The 17,589-nt window shown below is 37.1% G+C and overlaps 1 protein-coding gene across 1 annotated transcript in view; it reads left to right on the top strand.

Moving 5' to 3' along the window:
- LOC306883473 (fibroblast growth factor receptor-like 1) overlaps positions 1-16,245 on the top strand; it is a 36,298-nt gene extending 20,053 nt beyond the window's left edge. The window contains exons 4-7 of the mRNA XM_079438758.1: positions 12,986-13,078; positions 13,267-13,545; positions 13,749-14,102; positions 14,936-16,245. Of these exons, the coding sequence (XP_079294884.1) occupies positions 12,986-13,078; positions 13,267-13,545; positions 13,749-14,102; positions 14,936-15,321 (1,112 nt within the window). The 3' untranslated portion in view covers positions 15,322-16,245. The remainder of the gene's footprint in view (positions 1-12,985; positions 13,079-13,266; positions 13,546-13,748; positions 14,103-14,935) is intronic.
- Positions 16,246-17,589: the final 1,344 nt, after the last annotated feature.

A 17,589-nucleotide genomic window follows, 5' to 3' on the forward strand; every position in this document is an offset into this window, starting at 1 on the left:
CTCACATATTCAGTGCTTTTTTGCAATCTGGCACAGGGGAATTTGGGTTTGTAAGAATGGCATATTGGGCTTTAAAGGTCACAGTAAAGGTGTTGTTTACTAGAAGGTACAGGCTGACCATTCTCACATTTACTGATGTGTTAGGGAGTCAAATCAGTCTCTATGTCATAAACCGCTGTACTTTAAAAATGTCCCACAGCACCTGGGCCTCTCCCTGTTTCCCCCCGTGGTGGTCCCAGACCCTGCACCCCTGCTGTTTCTAAAGAGCTCCACACACTGCCAGCATTGTTTTCTCACAGCTCTGCTTTGCAGGAGTCCAGGGCTAAGGATTTAATGCTTTTCTGTCCGCAACATAATTGTCTATATTGTTTAAATTGATGTTGGATGTATGAATCTGTGAGTGGAGTAGAAGATCTCAAGTTTATCTCCAAAAGTAACAGACTCTGCTCACAATTGCACTGTTGTAGAGTCTTGGTTCCCGGGCATTGGCTCCCTCTTGTCTGCATTTCTCACCTATCGTATTGGAGGCCATACTGTGTATGGACGCAGCAGAGGGAGACTGTGGCTTCTACTCAGACGGTGGTTTGGGCTGCCTGTTTTATGAGGGGACTGGTGGAGAGCTTCCAGCAGTGGCCTTTTGTTCTTTGTTTGCAGGCCACGGGTTACATGTGTTGCAGTTTAGCCAGCGTCCTCTTCACCTAAATGGATAATTGTATCAAAATTACAATCATAAGCCAACCCAAGACTGCAGAGGGACGCAGTAGGTGGGATAAGGGAGGGGTGGCACGTTTGGGACAGCATGGATATGCCTTCCAGTCTTTTGGTCATGCCACCTTGGCCAGGATTGGCTTGAGTGGGAATCACAGCACTGACGTTCATTCATTTGAGATGATTTGTTCATAACCTTTCCCGCTACTGAACTCTTACACAAGCTCTTTTCCATTACAGTAGACGTGCGTTTACTCATTTGTCTGAATGCAGAACAGCCTCACTGCTGCAGTATTTATGTTTAGTCTGATTTACGCCTATTTTCCACGACAGCTTTTGGGAAATGCTTCTCTCCTATTTAAACAGTCAAAGAGGAAAAACACGAACTGGGTCAATTAATAAAACAGACAATTTTTGCAGTTGATAAGTTGCTTACATTATTTTGATTGATTAATTAATTATATACAAATAATTTAATAATCCATTAATGAAATTAATTAATTCAAATATATATAAATGTATAAATATATATATATATTAGGTTCAAATGCTCACTGATGCTCCAGAAGGAAAAAACCATGCATTAAGAGCCGGGGGGTGAAAACTTTTTGAATTTGTAGATCAGGGTAAATTTAACTAATCTTGTCTTCTGGGAAACATGTAACTATCTTTTGTAGCCTCTGAAGGGTAGTATGAAATGAAAAAATATGATATTTTGGCAAAATAAGAAAAATGTACACATCTCCATTCTGTTCAAAAGTTTTCACCCCCGGCTCTTAATGCATTGTGTTTCCTTCTGGAGCATTAGTGAGCATTTGAAACTTCTATAATAGTTGCATATGAGTCCCTCAGTTGTCCTCAGTGTGAAAAGATGGATCTCAAAATCATTGTTGGAAAGGGTTCAAATACACAAAAATGCTGGAAAACCAAAGAATTTGTGGGACCTGAAAGATTTTTCTCAAGAACAGCTATCACTAAAAAAAAACACACACATCTTTCAGGTAAGAATACAGTATTAAGAGTCAAGGGGATGTAAACATTTGAACGGGGTCATTTTTATAAATTCAACTATTATTTTGTCTTGTGGACTATATGTAAACGTCTTTTATGTGAAATATCTTATTCAGGTCAGTAATAAATAAACAATAACATGCATTTTGTTTGAGCACTCGTAATTTGGTAAAATAATTAAAATTTTGCAGATTCTGAAAGGGTGATGTAAACTATTGACCTTAACTGTATATATACGTACATATATGAGTACATATATATTGTCCTTACATAATATTATGGCTTCAAAAAGGTACTCCTTTTCATATCATAAGAAAAAATAAAGTGATTAAAGGGTTAGTTCACCCAAAAATGAAAATTAGCCCATGTTTTATTTACCCTCAAAGCATCCTAGGTGTATATGACTTTCTTCTTTCAAACGAATCCAATCGGAGTTATATAAAAATAAATTTTGGGAGAATGAATGGGAGTAATCGGGTAGTTTTTTTCAACAGTCCAAAAGTAATCAAATAAAGTGTGCGCATCCATAATAAAAAGTGCCTCGCACTGCTTCGGGGGGTGAATAAAGGTCTCCTGTAGCGAATCGATGCATTTTTGTAAGAAAAATATCCATATTTAAAATGTTATAAATACTTTTTTTTACAGGAGCAAAGGAAGCAAAATTTCCTTACTTTAGCAAAGGAAAACCAGTCTCCTCTTGGCTTATATTGAAATCTTCCTACATTTTTCTTTACAAATCCTCATTTTGTGCTTCGTCTGAGAAAAAAGTATTTGTAACATTTTAAATATGAATATTTTTCTTACAAAAACACATTGATTATTCACCCCCCAAAGCCGTGTTAGGGACGTTTTATGATGGATGTGCACACTTTATTTGATTACTTCTGGACTGTTGAAAAAAAACACCCGCTTACTCCCATTCAAACGCTTGGAAGAGCAAGGAAAAAATTTAATATAACTCCAATTCGATTCGTCTGAAAAAAGAAAGTCATATACACCTAGGATGCTTTGAGGGTAAGTAAAACATGGGCTAATTTTAATTTTGGGGAAAACTAACCCTTTAATGATGAAGTGATTTAGAAACAATTTATTTATGGATTTTTATAAGTGAATATAAGTAAAAAAATATATATATATATATGTATATATAAATTATGTAACAGGGTTAACACACAAACTGGAAATGGAAGTTATATAAAATCTTAAAGTATAAAGAGAGATTTTAGCTAAATACAAGCTTTTATTTTCATGTATTTTGTTCTCATTATGGATATTTTTTAATATGCAGGGTGAAGTCTTTTTTTGCACAGATGTATATGAGAGACACAAATGGCACACGTTTTCTAGAATGACTATTAGTATTTTAAGAAAAGACTAGAAGAATACAGTAGAAATTATTTATATGATGTCAAACATATCATAAAAACCAACCAAAAAGCTTTTAAAGCCCTACTTTGATCATGCGTCTCTCTAACACTGTTGTAATTCGTAATTCAGATTACTTGTTATGTGACACGGAGCTTCACAACTTGGGCTCTCAAGAGCGTGTTTGTTTTATTTCTTTCATTGTAGAGAAATAAGCTCAGGCAAGTTCAAAGAACAAACACATATGGACACAAATGAATTCATGCTTGTGAATAGCTGAAGAAAAGACATGGTTGAAAAAAGGGAAAGATGAAAGGATGTTTGATGGAATTGAAACCAGTCTGGACTCACATGAAATTAAGCTGAACAGAGAGACATACAGAGTTTGAAATGGCACACAAGAGTGAATTCAGGCGGAGAAGTGAGAAACATAACTGAGAAACAACAGTCTGTAACTTTAGCAGCACAAGGACATAAAATAACAGATGATAAGAGAATGAAGATATAAATGTAAGCAGAGGAAACAGTTTCTACTGATTTAATTTTAATATAATTGTAGTTTGATATAATAATATTGATTTTATCAGTCCTTGTAGGGATGCACGATATTATCGGACAAATATTGGAATCGGCCGATAATGGCTTTAAATGTAAATATCAGCATTGGCCCGATATGAAAAAATATGCAGATATGTCTTGCCGATATTTACTTATTTTATAGGGCAAGACCCTGTTCAATTGTTTAGTTGTGCTGATTTTTATATTCTTTTTATCTCTGTGCAGCACTTTGGTCAGCCGTGTGGCTGTTTTATATGTGCTATATAAATAAATTGAAACTTGAAACTTGATAAGAGGAATATGTTAACTTACATGTGCTCAGGGTGTGCTAGGGATTAGTTCATGTCAGCAGTGTGGCTCATTCTTGAAGCAAAGTTTTGTCTGAATGATGATTAGACTCTTTTGGATTGCTGCATTTAATCTGTGAAACCACGTACAGAATGACACCTTCGGTGTGTGATAGAGCAAACAGGAATAGCATGTGCGGTGGTAGCAGTGCAGCCTCCCCCGGGTCCTAATGCCTGTTCAGTAAGGAGTTTTAATCTGTAGGGGGGCGCTGTTGGCCTACTTCTAATCAAATTAAAAGTAAAATAGCCTACACAAATAGCATTTAGACAGTTTTTCTGATTAAATAAACAGTAATTGATGTCATAAAATAATGAGCATGTTTTGATTTAAAGGTCAGAAGCTATAGCTTACATGGGAAAAAAAATAATCGTAAACATGACACTTAAACATAAACATAACTGTTTTATTCATTAATGTGTGATATGTTTTATTTTTTTAAACAAATCATAAGCTCTAAAAGATTTTCAGAATTTTTACAACTCTTTTGCTTTAAACCATCTACAAATGTTAAATCTTAAAATAAAATGTTAGTGTTAACACTGCATCTTTCTGGGGGGAAAAATGCAGCAATTGATATATAGTTTTTATAGTTGTTTTCAATGCTTCAATGTACTGTCAAAAAACCTTGATTATTATTTATTTAATTCTAACAAATAAGTTCTTGTTAAAAACTAACCAAAAATTAAAAAATATTTTACTTATAATTTCTGCACAGGAGAGACTTGATGTTGTTTCCAAACAAAAGGAAATATATCGGTATCCATATTGGCCAAAACAAGTTGAAAAAATCGGATATCGGCAAAAATCCAATATCATTCATCCCTCTAGATACTTTGTTGTTTAAATTACCAGTTCAAACCTATAATGGAGTCCAAAATATAAAATCTGGGGTTAATTATGTTTACAAAAAAGAACATTTTGAAATAAATATTTCTTATTAATTTTACATCATAATGTTTAATATCAGGAGCATCTATATTCATATAGGTTTCATAGACTCACGCATGCTTTGTACTATATCTGAGAAACTAATTATTATTGTTTAGCACGTTATTGAAATCTATTTTTGAACAGAGTAGGCTATTAATAATAAACATGTTCTAAACATACTTGGACTCGTAGCATTGATCATGTTACAATGTACACTCATATTACTTTTATTGTTTTATATAGAGAATGAAAACATCACGCCGTAAGAAATTTAAATACAATGAATTGCCCATCAATTTCAAACATTGTAGTCTGGAATTACAGTTTGGGAAAAAATAACTATGATTTAGTTGTCATATAGCCTAATATGTATCATTTTATAGTAGCTGTTATGATTTTGTAGCCATAGACTCACGTATGCTTTGTTCTACAAAAGGATGTACTTGGTACTATAAAAAAAAGGATATTTTATATCTGAGAAACTAATTATTATTGTTTAGCACGCTATTAAAATGTATTTGTGAACAGATTATTAATAATAAGCATGGTGTAAACATTCTTAAATGGTAGCATTCATCAGGTTGTCGTTTGGGGAAAACCCAAATAAACATGTTCATGTTTATGTCACAATAACACGTTAACTAATGCAAAAAAGAAGCATTACTTAAAACAGCATTACATCAAATTGATCTTCTCTTCTGGATGAACACTTTCTCTTATTTTGAGGGAAATCCAGCCTTTACTCAGCTCGTCTTCTTCCAGAAACTAACAGTAGCCGCGATTAACAATCTTGCTTTGTTTATGTTGGGCGTCTCCACGTGCACGCGGCTCACGTGGTTATTTACATATGAACAGCGCGAGCCGCGAGGGGGCGGGATTGCATTAGAAATAATGAGTTAGACAGGAAAGACTGTACATTGTGTTCGTTTCATATGGATTACTTTATCACAGAATGTTTGTTTTCGATAAGAAAAACAGTAGAAAACAGTAAAAACATTTAAAAGTAGACACTTTAAGCTTTCTGTAGATATAACATGATGTTGAGAATTTGCTGAGTTACAGTTCATTTTAGTGACGTGTTTCAAAAAGCAGTTTGCGGAGAAGACGACAAAGAGCACACCCTGTTTGTTTTCTTTTTTTTTTTCCAAAACCACAAAGTTTTGTTGTAATCGTGAGTGTACACAAAAAAGTAGACACTTAACAGTTTCGATTGATGTAAATAACACTTATTTGTGTGACCAAAATCAACAGAGTATTTTTAGTGTCTTTTACACTGATAAGAAAAAAAATTAGCTTGTCTCGCCGGCGAGACAGCCGACCCAGAGGGTTAAGATTCTGCACTATTTCTTGGTCACTATGACTAGCTGCCATTAAATAAAAAGGGGGAAATGTGAACATTTTAATTCTGAAACTCAAATAGTATGCACCACCAAAATCTGGGGTCGATAACATTTGTTCTTGAAAGAAAGTCTCTTATTCTCACCAAGGCTGCATTTCAATCATGACAACTCTTGAAAGATTTTAACATGTTGATGGATATGACAATGTTAATGTATCTGGTCTTGGCTGAATAGATCTGCTACGCTGCTGCTGAATTGCTGCTGCTGTTGGTTATTGCTGTAGTTGTAGATTATTGTTGCTGCTGCAAGCAAGTACAGGAACTTGCTACTGCCAATGCGTATGGCGATACGGTGCCATGAGTATTTAAGACATACTGCTGCTACACAAATAGTATATAAAATAACCCGTAGCAGATCTACACAGGTGGAGCTGGGGAAGGTGGAGGGTTTCAGAGAAGTCTCAAGTGAATGCTAGCCAGCCATATAAATGCAAGGCAGTAAACTCATTGGCTGCATATGCAGCATGCACCAATCAGCATGTGCTAAGTTGTTTAACTCTCTGAATATCATCAGTTACGTTAACAACACATCAGCATGCGCCATCTAGAGTTTCATGACTGAACTATATATTTGTCTGATCAAAAATGCAATAAAAGCATTAGTAATGTAAAATACTATTACAATTTAAAATAAGTGTTCTCTGTATTATTATATATTTTAAAATTCCTATAATTACAAAGCTCCCATTACTCCATCCTTCAGTGTCACATGATCTTCAAGTATCATTCTAATATGCTGATTTGGTGCTCAATTAACATTTCTTATTTTTTATCACTGGTGAAAACAATTGTGCTGCTTGATATTTTTGTTGACATTTATTCCGAATTATTTGATGAATACAACAGCATTTTTTAAATGGAACTCCTTTGCAACATTATAATGTCTTTACTGTCATTTTTAATCAATTTAATGCATCCCTGCTGAAAAAAAAGGTGTTCGTTTCTTTCTTTAAAAAAAAAATCAAACTGGCCCCAAAATTTTGAACAGTAGTGTATAATTTGCATGTAAAAAATATTAAAATAGAACATTGAAAAAAGGCTCTCTGACGTTTAGACCCTATTTTATGTCAAATTATAGCATCCAGTAAATGCACTAAATATTTTGACTCCAGTATTTTATGATGCATCTCATGCCCACCCTGCCTTTCCTTCTATTTGCAGTTTAAACCAGAACCTAATCACATCATGGCTTTGCTTTCATGGCGTACAACTGAGCCTTCTTTGAGCTGCAGGGGGAGCAAAGGTTTTAATTAAACTAAAAGGATGCAAATTACCCACCTTCATCAGAGCCACATTAAAGGGCCTTTCATCCACCTCATTAGAGGGGCCAGAGGCTGGGCTGGGCCCTCTGCAGTATGCTCCGGGCCCACTCCACTCACAACAGAGAAGAAAAGAACACGGGCACATTAGGTTTGGCCAATTTCCTCTCGGGTCTCCATACGACTGTTGCTGCGAACCACTTATGGAAACTATAAAAGATACAAGGAGACTTCTAATTACCCTTTCTCCTCTGCTTCTCTCTGTCTTTCCCTGCTGTGAATCAACCAACAGTCTCTAATTTGCCTTCAGTCAGCGCATAGAGATATGCTAAAAATACAAACTGAAATTAGGTGTATGTGTAAAGCTAACAAAAATGGATGTACCAGATCATATGCTTAAATGCATGAAAGCTTACCTACATTCAAATTCAAATTCAAATTTTATTTGTCACATACATATACATACATAGTACGACATGTAGTGAAATGTATTGTACGACTGTCCAACAAATTGTCCAACAAAATTAAGAAAAACCTCAAGTTTACAAAAATACAAATAGAAAAAGTACAGTAAACATATATATAGAAATAAACTAGCAATAAAATAAAATAACAAATAGATATGAGAATAAAAATAGAATATGATTCTATATGGATTCTATGAAAAGTAAAGTGTATGTCAGTGATTAAGTGTCCGTGTGCTGTGCAGTGCAGTGTATAAGTGAGTAAAAGGAATACTAAAGACAAATGGTATGTAAGTCCCACTCATTTATCCTTACGTGACCTTCTACAAATTAGTGCAGATTGTAATGAAAATGTGCAAAGTGGAAGTGTGGGGTGATGTGCTTAGAGTGGATTACCCTGATGATATCTGATTTGATTTTTATTTTTTTATTTTTGTCAAGAATAAGCACTTGTTTTTATAACAGCTCAGTCTATTCTTTTATATTTCCCTCTCATCTCTCTCCAGTATTTTTGAATACATTTGAATACATGAAAACACATTACCGTGCTTCTTTCAAGAAAGATTAGAGCTCTGTAATGTTTTCATGAAGAACAAAATGATTGGAAGAGCTCAAAAGAACTGGAAAGCATTCAAAAGTGCAACATGTAGCCGATCAGTTCATACCTTTTCCGTCCTTATGGAACTTCGTGAGTACTATAATCCCACTATAGTAAACAGCATTGGCAGTGTTTTCCTTTGATTTACAGGAACAGACATGGTTTTAGTTAGTGATAGGCTATAACCGAAAAAACACAGCATCACTCTCAGCCAAACGACTCAGTAAGTTTCTCCACAATCTTCAATCTTCATTACGTCTTTGATTGAAAAAAAAGTAACAAGGCCTTTTTTTCCTTTGATGTTTATTTTATGTAGATGTCGCTGAAAATCAGTAGAAATGTTTCAGCCCGCTTTCTATTACATGTTTGTTTTGCTTTGATTTTTTTCCAAGCATGTGGAGCGCTCCATGACAGATCTACAGGAATGTATGTTTGCTCTCACAGGTATGAATGAAGAATGAACCTTTTTGAAGGCTCATTCTTTCTAATATGTTAGCCTTATTAACACTCAGTCCACATGAAGGTCATTTGTAAGCTGAGCTGCGGGGCTGCAAGTGGACCTCTCTGGACCAAATCCTCCTTCTTTAAGCAGCCCCCTCTTTGAATGTATCTCTATGGAGCTGCAGAGGAAAAGGAGCCCCTTGTCCTTCAAAACTTCAGAGCTCCTTTTCCGCTATTTCCCTGTCCTAATGGTGCAAAAATATCACTGAAAGTAGGTGAACTGTGAATTGATTCCATGAGAAGCATGCATAGTAATACCCATAAAGCCATACAGCTCCAGAATGCCCTGTCAGGAAGAATCTGTCTTTTTGGACACTGGTTTAGAGAACTCGCCCTTCACAGACCAGAGAACAGGGAGTCTGGGGTCTGGCTCTCGGTAAGACTACTTTAGCCCACATAAAGCTCTGCTGATTCCACACTGCTGCTGCTGAATAGAGCAGCAGCGGCTTACTTTTGCTCCTACACCCCAGGGCCAAAGGTAACAATGGACTGAAGGCTGGTGAAAACACTTCTGCTTGCTTTGGCCTGGTTGTCTGTGGTGAACATGCAAGCCCTGTGCTCAGCATTTGAGGCTTAGCAGGGACAAAGGTGTAGTCCTTTACTCCAAAGCAGCTATACACACAGCCTCAGGACAGCAAAAATTATAGAAAGAGACAGAGACTTGAAGAGCCATTACCAAACTTTCATTGTCCTGTTCAGTAATGTGGACATGCACTATGATTCAAAATCAGTTTTTTTATTTTTTTTTATTTTTTAGACAGAATGAAATATGACAATAAAGTGAACGAAAAAATAATATGAAAGAATTAAAAATGATAATAAAGCAAAACTCAATTTTGCCATTACATTAATTATTTTAAACTATATTCAAATATAAATCAAATTGTTTAAATTATAATAAAAAATACAATATTTCTGTTTTTACTGCATTTTTGATCAAATAAATGTAGCCTTTTTGAGTGTAAGAGATGTCTTTCAAAAACATGAAAAAATCATTCTGACCCCAAATTTTAATAATTTATTTGAACAAAAAACTATTTCCTTTAAGATTTTTAGGACCATGAAAATCAATTGAGGTGAGGTTTTTCCAACAAAGTATTTTTTGTATATTTTATGCACTTAAAAGATTTTATAACATTTTAAAAACATCTACTAACCAAATGGTAGCAACTGAAATTTTTCTTTTTACCATTTATTGATACCATTTTAATTTACATTTTATAATAACACCAAGCGATGTATATGGTATCCAAATATTGGTACCAATCATAGTGATACTGCTGTAGGCTTTAAACTCGTCATTTAAGGGAGAACAGCGACCTTATATAATGTTTGGTTTCACTTTTTCTTCCTTAGTGAAGAACTAGCTGTACCAAGCACTGATGATGCTGGCTGAACCGAATTATGGAAAGTATTCATAAGGCATTTTATTAAGTAGTTTCATCACCTACCTACCCATGTGTGAACCATTTGTTGCCAGTGTTGATTCATGGCTTGTTGATTTGGGATTGCTCAGAATAAGTAATGTTGTGTACATAAAGATGTTGTGCTGGGTTCATGTACACACTTGTGTGTGCCGACGATCCGTCTGCTGGGGATTCAGGGAAGTGAGAGGGTTCTCTGTGCATTCCTGTGAGCCAAGCCAGAAAAATTTATCCCAAACAAAGCAGGGCTCTCAGCTCTGTCTGCACAGTTTAGGTTAAAGTCAGTTAATTAGTTTCCTGTCCAGGGTTAAGTCAACAGGGTGTTGTGTCTTAAACAGTGTGGAAACCGGAGAGAAGAAACAATATAGCAGTGTTTGTTCACCCCCAGCGCACAAACCCCTCTAAAATAATAAGTCGATTCGGCCTGGTTATCGTTCCCATGGAGTTCTGAAACGTCACCGGTTCTGAAACAAAACACAAAATCCTTCACACACCTCACAGTCCACTGATCGCTCGTTTTTCGGCACAGAGGGGTTCTGTTGGCTCTCAAAGCACTACAAATAAATCTCACGAAGTGTTGGCCTTTGCATTGACCCGCTCATTCAACATGATTTACATGACACCATTTGCAGGCATTAATAGTGGGTATGAAGATGAAAGAGCTCATATTGCTAGAGAAACATCTGACCGCTGATTTATGGACCAATATCTAAACTATCCTTTAAAGCAGGGGTCTGCAAGTAAGTTTGGCATCGGGCCAAAAAACAATTCACCACTAGATGGTGGGCCAGAATATAGTCGAAGGATAATGTAAGATATTAATTGATGAAAAATGCAACCAGAATTGCTTGTGACTGACTGTTACAGTGTATTTTGTAACTGGTAGTGAGCTGTTACTCTGTGTAAAATCCTGCGACAATCATTAACAAAAAGCCACATTTGTGTGGCGGTGTCTGATCAGAGTATGTTAGCGGAGTGTAGCGTCAACAATTTCCCCTCCGAGCATTTAATAATCGCTCCACTCCGCGCTCACTGATGTCAGAAACACCGCTCCGCATCTAAAGCATTTCAGTATGTTTGAAATATCATAGTTCTATGGAAGCCCGTTTCCGCCACTGAATAAAAAAATTTAAATTGCGACTTTTTATCTCACAATTCTGACTTTCTTCTCTCTTTTTTTTTTTACAGAATTGTGAGATATAAACTCGTAATTGCGAGTTATAAAGTCAGAATTGCGAGTTAAAGTCCAGTTTTGAGGGGGGAAAAAGACTGATATGTTCTCAGAATTTTTCAGAACTTTTTAACTCGCAATTGCGAGTTTATGTCACGCAATTCTGAGAAAAAAAAGTCAGCTGTCAGCTGAAAATATTCCTTGAGAAATATAACTTCCCGCTCATGTCCACTGCAGTCATCATAGCCTTCACATTCTTTCTGATTTGAGTGATCCTTTTCTATCTAGCTAGCTAAATATGTTTAACATGTGAATTCTTGCTAAATATGCAGTTATATTACGGGTTGCTGGCATGAATTGTACTCGTGATGGAGCGCTCTTGGAGCGAGTGAAAACCACAACACTCCGACTTTTAAAAAAATCCGCTCCTCGTTCCATTCAAAATCACACCGCTCCACTCCACGCTCCGGTCCGCTCACATACTGTGATTGTGAGTAACTGTTGCTGTCATGACAGATCTATTTCAGAACCAGCCGCTATCAAAATAATCTGGCTACGGCGCAGACCAGATATTCTTGCTGTTGCCGACCACTGCTTTAAAGTATGCCTGACATCATGAGGATTTTTGAATTGACGAGTTAGACTGGGGTGCTTAAACAAGTTTCAGTGGTTTCACTTATGCTTTAAAAAATGAAACATTTTCATATTGAATTTAATCCATTAACACTGAAACAAGCTGACATTTAAATTGCACCCGGAGTGGCAGAGATTTGCCTGAAATCATTTGTCAGCAAGTCTTTATAGATGAAATATAAAATATTTTTACATGTTAGTATTAATGGTTTTCAGCATTAGAGAACATCTAAAAAAATCTGACAGTTTTGGACACTTAAGTCACATTTAAAAAATATTATAAGTGGCATTATTATTATTATTACAGACATTATTTTGTGATTTTTTTTTTCAATGATTATGTCAAATCAATTCACCACAGTTCACCACTTTGTTTAATATTTAGTTATCCAATGCAAAGATATTCATGCGTTTTTTATATTAGGTTTAATTGTCTAAATACTTTAAAAGCCATTCTATATTTTAATGTTACAGTTAGGTAGAAATGCATGATGATTCATTTCTTAAAATTTGTTTCCTCCACAATTCCTATTGATTATTTGAATAGGAAGCATGATGAATATCACAACAGCAAATATTTCTCATTATTCATTACTTTTTGGATCGTGTCTTGCAGATGATGCAGCTGTGACTCAGAACCAGCCTCCGCCAGACGCAGCAGAACCTAACGCAGATCTGAACCTACAGGACCCTACCGGAGAGCCATGGGGTAAGTATATGATACACACCCTCCTCATCTTTCACTGCACGTTACTCAACGCATGAGGTCATCAGCATGGGCCGTGTCTGTGCCCGCGTCCTTAAAGAGCTTAAGACACTGTTGTGTGACTACCTAACAGAATATGTTTTGTCATCCAGACGTAACCTCATGCTGTAAATGTTTTATTTCCTCCGCAGTGAAGCCACGCTTTACTCAGCCCACAAAGATGCGCAGGCGTGTGCTAGAGCAGCCTGTCGGCAGCTCAGTGCGTCTCAAGTGTCTGGCCAGTGGCAATCCAACACCGGTCATTACATGGTGGAAAGACCAGAGCCAGCTGCCCAACCCTCACCAGAGTAAACGCCCACAGTGGACACTGACTCTGAAGAACCTGCAACCTCAGGACAGTGCCAAATACACCTGTCATGTCTCCAATGCAGCTGGCCATATCAATGCCACCTACAAAGTGGATGTAATTGGTGAGTTTGGAACCCAAAGTGGATGTTTAACTATACAATATGTTTCTATGTGGAATATGACTCAATAAGTATTCAGTATTCCATAGTTCCAACCACTGTTTCTGTTGACCATTACACCATAATCAGTTGCAAATGTGATGTGCATCTCATGTTTAGACAAAATATTCTGACTGCTTCTAAGTTTCGGTCTGTTTTCTCCACAGAGCGTACCAACTCCAAACCCATTCTGACAGGTACCCATCCTGTCAACACGACTGTGGAGTTTGGTGGAACAGCTTCTTTCCAATGTAAAGTCCACAGTGATGTAAAGCCTGTGATACAGTGGCTGAAGAGAGTCGACCCAGGCACAGAGGGGCGTTATAACTCTACGCTGGAGGTAGGAGGCCAGCACTTCGTAGTGCTGCCCACTGGGGACGTGTGGTCCAGACCTGACGGTTCCTACCTCAACAAGCTGGCAATCGTCAAGGCACGTGACGAGGATGCTGGAGTGTACATCTGTCTAGGAGCGAATACCATGGGCTACAGCTTTCGCAGCGCCTACCTCACCGTTCTCTCAGGTCAGCTCCTGGAATTCTCCCTCAGATCTAGGTGGATTTACAGCACTAATATTTACTGTAAAATGATCATAATATTCATGATAAAGTGACTGTAAAAACTCATTCACTATAAGTTTCATTACTATATACTGTGAAGAACTGACATTTCATATAAATTTACTGCACAATATTGTAATACATTATTGTAAATATTGTGATAATTAGATATGAAAAAAAACAAGTCATCTTTTAATTTACAGTAAAAAAAAAACTTTTCTTGGAATTTCCTGTGTGATGCTTCACATTTGATTGATTTTCTTTAAAATAAGTGTTTCTTCTTTGTTTTTTCCTTGTCATTATGCACATTAATGTTAAATGTTTTAATGTTACATCTTAAACCATACATAAATGTTTTAATGATACATCTTATGTTTTTAAATAAATGATTATTGCATTATTTTAGTGTCATGTTTTTGTATAACACTATGTGCCAATACTTAAGGAAAAAGAAAAGGTACAAAAGCTGTCACAATATATATTTTATTAGTTTTAGCATTAGTATTATTAGCTCAGCTTGTGGAACAGTTACTTGTGATGAACTTGGGGTTTTATCATTATCATCTATGTTTTTTGGTGTTTGTCAAAGGTAGAAAACAGAAATTTGTTCTCCAGTAGGTTGATATCACATTATATCCCTTCATTTAAGTTCAATTAATGAAACCAAAAATGTTGCAGCAACCAAAGCTGCCAGATTTACCAGCTTTTTTATTTTTATTTTTTCAGTGTAGCAGTGAATAAATGCCTCTGTTTTTTTTTTTCTTTTTCTATTTTTTTTTTTTCTTTTCTTTATACAGATCCCAAGGTGGATAAGGACATCATTCCCCGCCACATCAGCTCCGGTCTTCCCTGGCCGTTGATCATTGGGATCCCAGCTGCTGCCCTGCTCATCGTAGGAGCCATCGTGCTCTGGTTGTGCCACAGCCGCAGACGCCAGAGCGCTTTGCCTCCCCGGCCGACAACCTATCGAGACCACCACATTCCAGACAAGGAGCCCAGCACGACCAGTGGCATCAACCCTGACCTACCCAACCAGAGACTAATGGGAATGGGGCCCCCAGCTCTCAGTGGTCCGCCAAAGATTTACACCAAGGTCTACACAGACATGCACACTCACACCCACACACACTCTCATACACACATGGAGGGAAAAGTACACCAACATTTCCATTACCAGTGTTAACAGGTTACCATCAGGTAACCCATGCTGCTGCCTCTGTTCTCATGAGCTAAGGGCCACCACTCGAGGACCACAACCGTACTGTTCTGATGGAGCCCATTTACCTTGAAATGTCTCAGGTCAAGGAAAATGTCTCACACTCAGTAGAGCTGCAGTGGACCTCAGTTTTCCTTTAGGTTCTTCGGAGTTCAAAATCAAATAACACTGAAACAAAGCAACCTGAGCAAGTGCTAACAATCCAAGAACAATACTTGGACCTTTTTGCTATTCTAAAGCCAATATTACGCAGGAAGCAGAGCGGAGATATTTTATATTTGGAGAAACTGATTATCTGTGTTAAGCATACTAGTGGCCCTGTTTACAATGTGTTCTGTCAGTAAATTAGCAATGTGGTGTTTTGTTTTTTCTTTTTTGTTTTGCAACATTATATTGTGAAGAAATTATGCAAGGAAATGTCAGGGAAAAGACGTGGATGAATAAATGGAAAGGGCTAAGGGCTTCTGTTGTATTACCATTAAAAGGTACTTTGTGTGTATGTATTCAGCTCAGCTTTCTGATGATTGCAGTATTACGTAATGTACAATCTCTCTTTGTCAATTCAGTCTCACTGTTTGCTAATTACAGTTGAGGAAGCTATTTTATTTCAAATTCATTGTGTATCATTTCAATTTACAGGTGAGCTGTAAACATGGTATTGCTGTTTGATGATAATATATTTTAAGACTCCACCAAAAGCTAGTCAGCAGGGTCTTTAGAAACCCCTTGTGAGCCGATATACAAATCTCTTTAAAATCTATAAATGTGACAACATGTTTATCTGAGATACTGCATGCTGCAATTTTTACTTTGGTGCTCATGTAATGTATTTTAATGATATTTTTATAAGAAATAAATAATTTTCTATTTTCCGTTTACAGTTTGACCCCCAAAAGCTTGCGTATTTTCTGTGGGAATTGAGCGTTGGATGCCACTGCAGTGGCTGTTGACTCTCCTCGCCCTCCCTAACACGGCCTCAGAACACTGTTAGTTCAACAGGCTGAGGAATGCAATGAGAAAATCAAGTTATTCTTTTCAACACCAGGAAAGGAGGGAAATATTCCCAGCAGGATTTGATGGGTATTAATATTCGGATAGGGTTACAAAGAGGGGGCTACAGTTCTTAAGGCTGTTTCCTCTGTGTTCCCTGTGGATGACAAAGGCTAGAAAAACTCTCCAGCAACACCAAACGCCCCAGAGGTGAGCGCTATACATTTGAACTTTTACAAGAAAAAAGAGAAGGGGTTAGACTGTTTAAATGTAATGAATCAATTGTGTGAATTGAGGGACTGTCAGCACCTGCCAAACCAATTGTAGGGTAATATGGATAAGAACATGCTAGGCTGCCATCTAGAGGCCATAAGTAGTGTTACCACTCAATGTGCAATAAAAGTGCCTTTTAGTACTATTAACACTTCACCAAAAATGTTTTATTTCAAGTTGAGGTGTAAAGCTATAGGCATATTTAATGTGATAATTTCAAGGTTAACTAAAGTTTATTACTCTTAATTTCTCTCAGTTGATTGGTCTTGCAAGTGTGTGTGTGTGTGTGTGTGTGTGTGTGTGTTTATGTGGTTTATGAGGACACAAAATTGTATAATGACATGGGTATGACAGAGGTATTACAATATGAAGGTGGTTTATGAGGACACTGCCTATGTCCCCGTAATTCAAAAGGCTTAAAAAACATACTAAATGGTGTTTTTTTTTTAATCTAAAAATGCATACACCTCTCCACACAACCATTAAAACCTCCAGCAACCCTCCTCTCCCCCACACCTACAATTCAAATCAGCAAAGAAGATGTGTGCCAGGTCTTCAGGAAGAACAAAAGAAGGAAAGCACCAGGCCCAGAAGGTGTGTCACCAGCCTGCCTAAAAATCTGTGCTGACCAGCTGGCCCCCATCTTCACACAGATCTTCAACAGATCACTGGAGCTGTGTGAAGTCCCCTCATGCTTCAAACGCTCCACCATCATCCCCGTCCCAAAGAAACCCAAAATTACTGGACTTAACGACTACAGACCTGTGGCTCTAACGTCTGTAGCCATGAAATCATTTGAAAGACTGGTTTTGGCTTATCTGAAGGACATCACCGGACCCTTACTGGACCCCCTGCAGTTTGCCTACAGAGCAAACAGGTCTGTGGATGATGCAGTCAACATGGGACTGCACTTCATCCTGCAGCATCTGGACAGACCAGGGACTTATGTGACGATCCTGTTTGTGGACTTCA

The sequence above is a fragment of the Barbus barbus genome (assembly GCF_936440315.1).
Source record: "Barbus barbus genome assembly, chromosome: 17".
In the NCBI taxonomy this organism is placed as follows: Eukaryota; Metazoa; Chordata; class Actinopteri; order Cypriniformes; family Cyprinidae; genus Barbus; species Barbus barbus.